The sequence below is a fragment of the Argentina silus genome (genome assembly GCF_951799395.1).
Source record: "Argentina silus genome assembly, chromosome: 16".
Classification (NCBI taxonomy): Eukaryota; Metazoa; Chordata; class Actinopteri; order Argentiniformes; family Argentinidae; genus Argentina; species Argentina silus.
In genome coordinates, this window is record NC_139670.1 from 10,650,452 (window position 1) to 10,661,019 (window position 10,568).

Here is a 10,568-nt window from a genome sequence, read left to right on the forward strand (position 1 = left end):
AGGTGGTGTAATGGTGTGGGGAATGTTTTCTTGGCACACTTTGGGCGCGTTAATACCAAACAGTCATTGCTTGAATGCCACAGCCTATTTGAGTATTGTTGCTGACCATGTGCATCCCTTCATGGCCACAATTTACCCATCTTCTAATGGCTACTTCCAGCATGATAATGCACCCTGTCACAAAGCAAAAGTTGTCTCAAACTGGTTTTATGAACATGACAATGAGCTCAGTGAGTGTACGTGTGTGTGTGTGTGCGTGTTCCCTATCCAAACCAGCTGATGATGATGATTCAGAGGGAGTAGCCTGCTTCAAAAGTTCAATGTGACAACTGCACAACCATCGTCTCACCTAGAAGCTCATCTTGAGGTAAGTGTTACAATAGATTAACCACTTTGGGATTTAAACTGATTTTTATGTTTGTATTGTTGCTCTGTGAAATGAAAGTATCTTTTGGCTGATTTATGTACTTGTGCGTACTGTTATGTTCCCATTGGTTGTTGAGGGGGTCTTATAATCTTTAATTGTAATTCATGTCAAATTGACTTACAGGTGCTAATGCTTTCAAAGGGAAAAAGTGAAGTTGTTTTTCTTCATTTACCAGACTGGATACACTATATTTTTTCATATGTATAAGTATACTTTGATATGTCCTGTATAGAGTTTCTGTATAGAGCTTTTACTCTGTATAGAGTTTTTGTATACATATGATATATGTCCTGTAAATAGTTTTGTTGTGTAGGTTTTTGGTGGTGGAGACAGTCCATTTCCTTGCTGATTTGTCCTCTCACTCTCCTGCCAAGTATCGATAGACAAAGGGAATAAGGGAGACTGAAACCAAAAGAGTTGACCATGTCTATTTTTTTTTTTTTTAGACTAGTTCCATCCTATACTAATATGATGTCTATTGAATACATGCACTGTACATAGGGGCTGTTCAAAGGATGCTGCTCTGTGGAAACAAAGTCAGCTATCTGGCCCACCCAACTTAAGTACAACAAACACAAAGCTCTGTCCGTCTGTAATGTAGCTGTCCGTCAGTTCTGTTGATGCTGGGGTGGTGTCCCCTCCCTTGTTTTGCCCTGTGACCTGCCCCAGCCCACCTACCGTCCTACCAGCCATGCTCTTACCTGCTAGTCTCTTCTGTTGATGCTGGGCTAGGGTGGCATTTCAGACTGTGTTGTACCGTGACCTGCTCCTGTGATCGGCCGGGATTCGAACCTGGGTTTCCCACATAGAAGACATGCACAAACTCGCTAAGATAAAGCCTAGGCATTAACTCAGGGAGCTACTAACTGTCTTCACTGCAGGGCTCAGGCAAGGCTACTCATCACGCGACAAGCCTTCTAACCACCTCCGCTACACTCCGGCAGCGACTACCAGACTAAGGGCAGTCGAGACTCTGTCTGCAGCCCTAAAGAGGGACCCTTCCTTCCGGTCATTAGGGGAGCTCATCAAGAACATGCCCTCTTGAGTAAACATGCTGATTTATGTTTAGGGAACGCTTTGATATGCTAGATTAGGACACGGCAGGAACTTCCTTTGCGTCGCCGGCGCCGCCCTAAACCAACAACCATTACCCCATCACAGGGTTTTACCCCCCCAACAACCCTCTCACCACTGAGGGTCCCAGCACAGGTTAGCACGGACCAACAACCGTATATCCATATCACAGTCTTCTTACCCCCCCCCCCCCCCCCCAATCAACCCCTCACAACCACCATGCAGAAGACTGAGGGGACCAGAACAAGCTGAGGTCGGCATCTACTGGCTCGTCACAACTTGAAGGAATAAAACTCATCATGAGAACTAGTTTTGTCAGGGCAATGGATATGGAATTCCTAACGGATGTGCGTTGGACAGGATTAGTTTGGGTTTCTCAGGGTGTATGATCTGGAGAACTGCGTCGCTTATATTGTCTTTGAACATCCTGTTGTGGAAGAGCGTGTGGACGAATTGTAATTGCCAGTAAGGATGTTCTTCTCTCTGAAGATCAAAGGAATCTGGGTGTTGGTTTTGGATTTATACTTGTGATCAGGTGCCAGGCGCCTGAGACCGTGCCCGAAGCTCTCCACAGCTCAATGTGTGTGTGTGTGTACATTGACGCATGTGTGGGTGCAGTAGTTCAACCAGCCTTCCTACTAGTACAGGTATTAACTTGTTTTCGTCATCTGTGGATCAACGGTTTGTTTGTTAGAGACTTGTTAGGGACATCCAATCTCTTGATCCATTGCTCAAGTCTAATAAAATCTCTTCCCCAGGCCAGATTAAGTCAAATGTACAGTATGCATCGTATTTTATTTATTAATATCAAGTGCTTTCAGGAATGTAATTAAATGTCTGTTTGATCTTGTCATCAAGACCTCTCTCTTTCTTTTAATTTTAGAACAACTGCAGAGCAGAGCTTTTGGTCCCTGAGCTGACACTGGGTTAGAGGACTGCCTATTGACACTCAGAGCTGAATACAGGTATTTATTTATTTGTGTGTTTATGAACTATTTATGGTGTAGGACTTTCACCCTTGTAAAATAAGATTAGTGAAACAACGTGGAACAAAGTTTATTGTCCAAGCAAAAATATTATCATACAGTACATACAGAATATAACATAAAGAAACGCAACAGTACACCAGTGGAGGCTGGTGGAGGTAGAAATCGGAGGACGGGCTCATTGTAATGCATGGAACGGAATAAGGAATGGAATAAAACATGTGGTATGTGTTTGATACCATTCCTCATTCCATTTTACGCATTAAAATGACCCCGTCCGATTTCGACCTCCACCAGCCTCCCTTGCAGTACACCTACATATTTGAGAGGCACACATTATATACAAGACCCCAGAGGTGTGACCACCTGGAGGGGGGCAGTGGCTACCAATAGGAGGGGGCCAAGTCGGTAGTAGTCTGTTCAGGTCCATCAGAGTACAACAACAGGGCTGTCAGTCAGGATCAGGCAACCAAATCATTGGTTCTGTTTATCAATAGCCGTCGTTTTATTGTGGTAGATTATATTGGTCAAGTATATTGGCCCTACAGAGAATTGTATTATTGGTCCTACAGTATATTGGCCTTACAGTTGTTTGTTGTTACCCAATCAAAAAATCTGTTTTGCTTTCAAATCATGTCAGTGGTTGGACCTGTCCAGGGTTCAACCAGTGATCAACCCTCACATATGGCCCTGTTCAGATGGTATCACTATAAAGCTGCTTTAAGGAGTGGCTGATGGGGCTTTTATAGGGTTTGACGTGTGAAATACTTCAGTATTTCTCACAAGGACTGACGATAGGACTAACTATATCTACAACTATATCTGAAAACAGACAGAAATTAATGTGGAGGAGAAACATCATTCAATCTGTAACGGACTGACTTCAGTTTCAGGTCCAGCCTTCTCATCATGGGTGAGTGGAGCTTCCTCGGCGACCTCTTCGGTACCCTCCAGGTCCACTCTCCCATGCTGGGCCGCTTCTGGCTCCTCCTCATGCTGGTCTTCCGTATCCTGATCCTGGGCACCGTGGCCAGCGACCTCTTTAACGATGAGCAGGAAGAGTTTGCGTGTAACACCCTCCAGCCAGGCTGTAAGCAGGCGTGTTATGACATGGCCTTCCCCATCTCCCAGTACCGCTTCTGGGTGTTCCACATCGTGCTCATCTCCACGCCGTCCCTCATCTTCCTCATGTACGCAGTGCACCACCACAACAAGAGGGAGAACCGTGGGGTTGAGGGCACCAGGTTAGTAGTGTCACGAATAGCTGTGTGCGTGTGCGTGTGCGCACACGCGTGCATGTGTTTGTCCCTAAGCCTTATCTAACAGTAATCCTGTCTTTTTAAATGTTGTCTGTTATCTGTCTATTTATTCAACTTGCATCATTGTAGGATTATTGAAGTACTGTTGGATTCTTGTTTGATTTCTACATACTGTTAAAATCTCAAATCTGTATTTTTAATCTTGTGAATTGGTTTATTGCTCACAGTCTGTGACTGTGAGATACCTATAGATTCCAACAACTACTACTTCAACTGATAGTGATGATGACAACACAGTACATTTGTGAATGTCTCGTCCCCAGGATTAGTCGGCTGAGCAATGTGGAGCTCCATGAGGAGCACCATCTAAGGCTTCTCTACATCATCAACGTGGCCTTCCGCCTGCTGGCCGAGGTATTCTTCTGTCTGGGCCAGTGGTGGCTCTACGGCTTCCGCGTGGAATCCCAGTTCCCCTGCAGTCGCTTCCCCTGCCCCTACACCGTCGACTGCTTCACCTCCAGGTAAACAACGAGTTGAGCCTGCACATGGTAAATACATGTGACAGGCAGGGTTCAAACCTAGGTTTCCCACGTGGAAGACCCAAATGTCTGCCATTATGCCAGGAGGACATCCTCAAGGTCCGGGGTGGGACACAAGGTTTCAGACAGGGCTACCTCATCAGATTTCAAATCACTTTTGATACGTATGAATGCTCCCCAATGCTTTATGCCTGCACCACAAACAACATTTCGATTTCACAGGAGTTTCCGTCCTAAGTGGAAACGTTGTTTATGGTGCAGGCAGAAAGTACTATTATGCCTGCACTACTATGTTACACTAAATACTACTTAACTACTATGTTACACTAAATACTACTTAACTACTATGCAAATCTACTTTACACTAATATGTGAATCTACTTAAACACTACTATGCTAAATACTACTAGACAACTGTACTACTATCCTAAAGTACATAAAGCATTAAATATAATAGCATACAATTTGTTTATGCTCAAATCAATCAATCAATCAATCAATCAATCAATCAGTAAATCAAACCATCTGCTTCCCCTCCAGGCCCATGGAGAAGACGGTGTTCCTCTGCTTCTACTTCGGGGTGGGTGTGATTTCTGCTGTGTCCAGCTTCGCCGAGCTCTTCTACACTTCGCTCAAGTGGCTCTGTATCAGGAAGGACCGGCTGCTGGAGCAACAGACCTGTGTCTGTCATAACCAGCAGAACCTGAAGCAGGAGGAGGCAGAGGGTAACGTGGGGGAAGAGGACGGGCGGCAGAAGAAGATGCGGGGCACGAAGATGTCTGAGGGAGGGAGCAGCAGTACTTTTAAACTGAAGGGGGGGTCGCTGAACAGCAGTGGAAGCAGGAAGGTGTCCAATGTCGGACGCAAGAGCTTCAGATACCCCACCACCAGGACACTGGTGGTGTGAACATCAAATACCAGAACCCCAAGATGGTGTGAACTACGTATACCAGAACTCCAAGATGTGTTTAAACTACAGTGCCCTACATAAGTAATGAAACATTGAGGCATTTGTTCTTCTTCTGGCTCTACACTCCAGAAGTTTGGATTTGAAATCAAACAATTACTATGAGGTTAAAGTGGAGATTGTCAGCTTTCATTTGATTGTATTTGTGTACATATTGGTTTCACCATTCAGAAATTACACCACTTTTTATGCATAGTCCCCCTATTTATGGTACCCAAAAGTAATGTAGTAACTGTTTGATTTCAAATCCAAACTTTTGGAGTGTAGGGCTGAAAGAAGAAAAAATGCTTCACTGTCCCATTACTTACGCAGGGCACTGTATATATACCAAAACCCCAAGATGGTGTGAACTACATATACCAGAACTGCAAGATGGTTTGAACTACAGACTGTATACCAGAACTCCAAGGCACTTACGATGTGAAGTACACGTGACACTAATGGTGTAAAAGGGGCCTGATTTTGATTAATTGTAAAGGATTATTACATATAAAGAAAAGAGGTTCTGGACGGGAACTTGATCCCTTCAAAGAAGTTTTATTTGCTGACGTGTTTCAGAGCAAGCTCCTTCATCAAGTTGCTGTCCAGAACCTCTTTTCTGTATATATACTTCATATTCCATGGACTGAGCACCCCTCCAGCAGTCCAACTGAAATTGAAAACCTCTACATTTTGAGCGCCATTTTCAGCAAGGATTATTATGTTCAATTATGTTCAATTTGCCATGAATGTGAGTTGATGCTGGTAGCATTAGAATAGAACAGACAACTGTGCTAATGGTATAATTCATAGTTGAGGCAAAGCTCTCAATATAAAGCATCTCTGGTTGAGGTAATAACAATTGATAGAAATGTTTTACTTTTAAAGATACTAAGTCAGAGAGTTCATTCTCTCCTTTAAAGAGAACAGGAGACGCCATGCAATCTAGAAGTCAATCTTTGACAGGAACTGCCCACTGTTGGGGAGTCATAACATAACAAACTGATTGCGAAGCTAATGCTCCCGTCATACTGTCTGGAGGCGTATTGTCTTCCAACTCCTTTAGACGGACAGTATGCACGTTTTTTTTTGTCTTCCGAATCTGGTTGTGCCTTATTGCCACACTAACTGTAGAGGTTTGCTGATGTTAGCTGTCTGAGATTTATTTAGATTTATAGAGAGCGCAATTTCCACCTTCAACTCGTGATTTGTCGGTAGAGGTGTTTGTCTGGAGAAGACCCTCCCTGGAGGATTTCTTCTCAAAAGCTGGATCCATTATTTTCAGCCGTAACGCATTAGCTGGTACTGATATTGCAGGGAGACCTGTTTGGTCTGATATTTCATTAAAAGTAGACTCTGGGATATAATGTCTTCACGTCTGTGAAATCAGCAACTTTCATCAAATATATTGTAGCGAACAAGAGCGTCCACTCATTCCACTGCCCTTCACTTTCATTCTTTCCATGTCCCTCGGTTTCTTATTTTTTGATTCCCTTTCTCCGAAAAATGTGCCTAAAGTAAACAGCTGTGAACAAAATATATTTGAATTCTACTGGAGATGCTCACAACTGCACAACAAAACCTTTGACTCATGGGCTCTTGTCGCAACACGTTCTAGTCTGTTGCATCTCCATTTGATGAAAATCGCTGTCAGTGTCGTCATGGCTTCAGATCCCAGAGTCTACCTTTAAGGAGGAGCATGGGCGCTAACATTTTCTATGCACTGATGATGGTTACTTCATTTTCAATAAGATCTACATGTTATTGATGTTCATAATATTTATGCAGGGTACAGCATGGCAAACATATTTCAATGTTTTTGTTTATAGACACAGTTATTCTCATAACTGTTTTATCATACAGCTTAATTATGATAAATGTGTTTAATAATGCTGTAGTGTAGTGAGTAGACATAATAAGTGCACTTCAGAGTCTCAAGTTGAGATATGTATTCTAAGGTGTGTGTGTGTGTGTGTGTGTGTGTGTGTGTGTGTGTGTGTGTGTGTGTGTGGTATGTGTGAAAGCCAGGGGAGATTATTGTGCAGGAAATCTTATCAGTGAGTACAAAACTACCAGTTTTGATACCATTCCGTATTCCAATCCAAGCGTTCCAATGAGCATGTCTTCTGATTTCTACCTCCACCAGTCTCCCCTGGTGGTTACATCATTTTCATCATTGAATCTCAGTGAGACTGAAAGCATGTTCAGTACTACCAGTCACAGAGGTATGAGAGACAGGCTCAGCTGCATTTCTCATGTTCATTTCTATGCGAGTGACTCCAATGTTCATATTTATCTGTCAGACTGATCGTAGTCACTGCAGTGAGAGCAGCACTAAGCCTGTGTGTTGCTGCCATCACCCTTTTACACTGACAAGTCAAGTTTCTGATGTTATTAGCAAGCAAGTCCTTTATATCATTTAGATCTATACTGTACATTTTGCATGTTTCTGATTTGTATGCAAGATGTTCTGTAGTCACATACACGTGCTATATAAATAGTATATACATATTATATCTTTATGTATATATTTATATGCACATGCTATATTCTAATCTGTATGATCCAATCAAAGGGGTTGATGGCAAAAACACAGGAAATACATCTATGTTCTTATGCACAACTGTATGTAATTAATACATATGATTCTGAGTAATACAATTAAAAATGATCTGCCAAAATTGCAATTGGATTTTTCTTCTCATTTGTGCCTAAAATACATTTCTGTTGCCTTGACATTAATAAAGGAACCTGCCTGGCCATGATGTTGAGCTCCAACTGTCTCCCTGGCATTGGTCATTTAGTCATTTTATGCTACCCCAGAGGAGGCTGGTGGAGGTAGAAATCGGAGAACAGCCTCATTAAGCATGGAACGGAATGAGGAATGTGTTTGATATCTTTCCATATTCCATTCCATGCATTACAATAAGCCCGTCCTCCAATTTCTACCTCCACCAGCCTCCACTGTGCTACCCCACACGATGCAGGCAGTGGCACAGTCTAAACTACAATTCACCTATTTAGTAGCCATGAAACAAGAAACGAAACAGTATACAAAAAAATAATGAACATTAGGTGCTTCCCAATAGGTTCCTCCCCTTAGATATTGTCCTCCGATGTCTTTTGAGAAGGAGGCAAGGAGAAGATGTGGAATATCCTTGTCTGCTATTAGAACACCACACCACACCACATCCCTCCACTAGATGGCGCCACTGTCCCACTCACTCCACTGTCCCGCCACTGTCCCACTCAAGTGTGCTTTTGAGAGATGTGGCAATTCAATTAATTATTTGTATGTCCTCATCATAGGTTAATTAGAAAGATAAGGAGCAATATAGTTATGGAAATGTTTTGGTTCTCTTTTGCACATCTATAAAAATGTATTTGTTTTGATAACCTCATTATTCATCATTGCATACAATATAGCAATTTTGTTGGGCAAATGCTAACAGACATCCACAAGTTTATTTCAGCTATGTACCAGGAGAGGCTGGTGGAGGTAGTAATCGGAGGACAGGCTTATTGTAATGCAAGGAATGGAATGAGGAATAATATCAAACAGCAACATACAATAGCTGTGTAATTTGTTCATGATGTTTCTCTTTTCAACATGCGCTCGTGTGGAGTACATCATGATCTTCAGCTTTCCGTATGAAAAATTGGATTTAAAAAATACTGTCCCTTACACATTTGATGGTGTGTGCATGGTATGATAGAAATGCTATTTTGTGCTAGTGTCATCATCATCATCATCATCATCATTGTATGCCGCCTCGACAATAGGTGTTTCCAATAACTTTTACAGCTATATCCCAGCTATTTCCCTGCTATTTCCCTGCTATATCCCAGCTATTTCCCTGCTATTTCCCTGCTATATCCCAGCTATTTCCCTGCTATTTCCCTGCTATTTCCCAATGCACTTCATATCCCGAAACATCGTCTAACAACTCAACTGTCTTCCAAGTATTTCTGGCTCAAACATCCCTCCCTCCCTCCCTCCCTCCCTCCCTCCCTCCCTCCCTCCCCTACCCATTCCCTGGACGCAGCATAAATGCAGATTGTGATGCGGCTCCAGTCTTTGATGTGCTTAGAACAGAATTATAGATGTCTTTTACGTAACCACCCTCTCTCTCTCGCTGTAGAGAAGAGAGGAGAGGGAAGAAGAGGATTAACAGACTCAACTTTTTCTCTTCTCTCTCTTTCTCTCTATTGTGAATTGTAGGAGGCTGCGGTGCATGAGTGCGTGCGTCTGTCTGTATGTCTGTTTGTCTGTTTGTCTGTTTGTCTGTCTCGAGGAATAAATGTAGGTCATCACTTTGAATGAATCCCTCTGTAGATTAGAGAGGCAAGAGACAGAGAGAGCGTACACACTTCCCCTCATCTCCTCCTCCACCTCCCTCGTTCCCTCCATCCCTCCCTGGACAGATAGACAGACAGACATCTTCAGGGGCCCCCTGTAAAACACCTGACTTTACCACCCACAGTATCCCTCATGCTACTACTGTTTGTATTCTATTTTAGTTTCTAAGCGATCGTTGTTGTAAAGCTCACAGTGTAAGATTTACGAACCCTTTGTCTGAGCTATTTCAGGGCACACATGTTTCCATTGTAACCGATTGACAAATTAAGTTGTATTGTAATATGTGCCATTCATGCCAGACAGTATGCCAGTATTGTCTTATACTGACTGTGTGAGCGACCACACAAGTCAATAAAAAATGTGAGCATGTAAGCTAAGCTACTGTGCAGTCCAGTGGAGGTAGAAATCGGAGGACTTGCTTATTGGGACGCATGGAATGGAACAAACCATTCCTGTTCGCGTTTCATGCATTACAATGACGCCCGTTCTCCCATGTCTACCTCCACTGGCCTCCGCTGGTGCCATGCATGGTTGGATGGCGCCTGGAGTGTGACTGTGAGAATGTAGGCCACTGTGTGTGTAGTGAGTGCCTATGCAGGCGCAGTGGTGTGTGTGTGTGTGTGTGTGTGTGTGTGTGTGTGTGTGTGTGACCTTAGCGACCCTTCTCTCCTAGTGACTAGTGTAGTCTCTGCCTACTCTGTGCCCTTCCTGACCTCAGCTCCAGCCCCCCCTCCACCCCTCCACACATCCACCCAGCCACAGCCACCCCAGCCAGACAGAGTCACACAGCCCAGGGCCAGCTCTCTGCTCTGCTACACGGCGCTGGAGCTGCTCAGCGGGGCGGAACTCTGTGTCCATGGCGTCATTGCAGTTCACGGGTCACGGCACATAGCACCTCTCCACTGAATCCCTCTCTTTCTTTTCCTCCCTCCCTCCCTCCCTACCATCATCATCCTCTTTTCCCAGAGCCTCAAGGT

At 43.6% G+C, this 10,568-nt stretch overlaps 1 protein-coding gene across 2 annotated transcripts; it reads left to right on the forward strand.

The window, feature by feature from the left end:
* The first annotated feature begins 321 nt into the window (after positions 1 to 321).
* On the forward strand, positions 322 to 7,325 carry LOC310817267 (gap junction delta-3 protein-like). 2 transcript variants are annotated; one of them, XM_083687763.1, is made up of 5 exons: positions 322 to 367; positions 2,385 to 2,466; positions 3,375 to 3,731; positions 4,070 to 4,267; positions 4,826 to 7,325. In XM_083687763.1, exons 3-5 carry the CDS (start codon positions 3,397 to 3,399, stop codon positions 5,190 to 5,192), a joined length of 900 nt encoding a protein of 299 aa, XP_083543889.1. In that variant the 5' UTR covers positions 322 to 367; positions 2,385 to 2,466; positions 3,375 to 3,396; the 3' UTR covers positions 5,193 to 7,325. The 2 variants fall into 2 exon arrangements, with proteins under 2 accessions (XP_083543889.1, XP_083543890.1); XM_083687764.1 differs by lacking the exon at positions 322 to 367 and adding an exon at positions 1,764 to 2,148.
* The last annotated feature ends 3,243 nt before the right edge of the window (positions 7,326 to 10,568 follow it).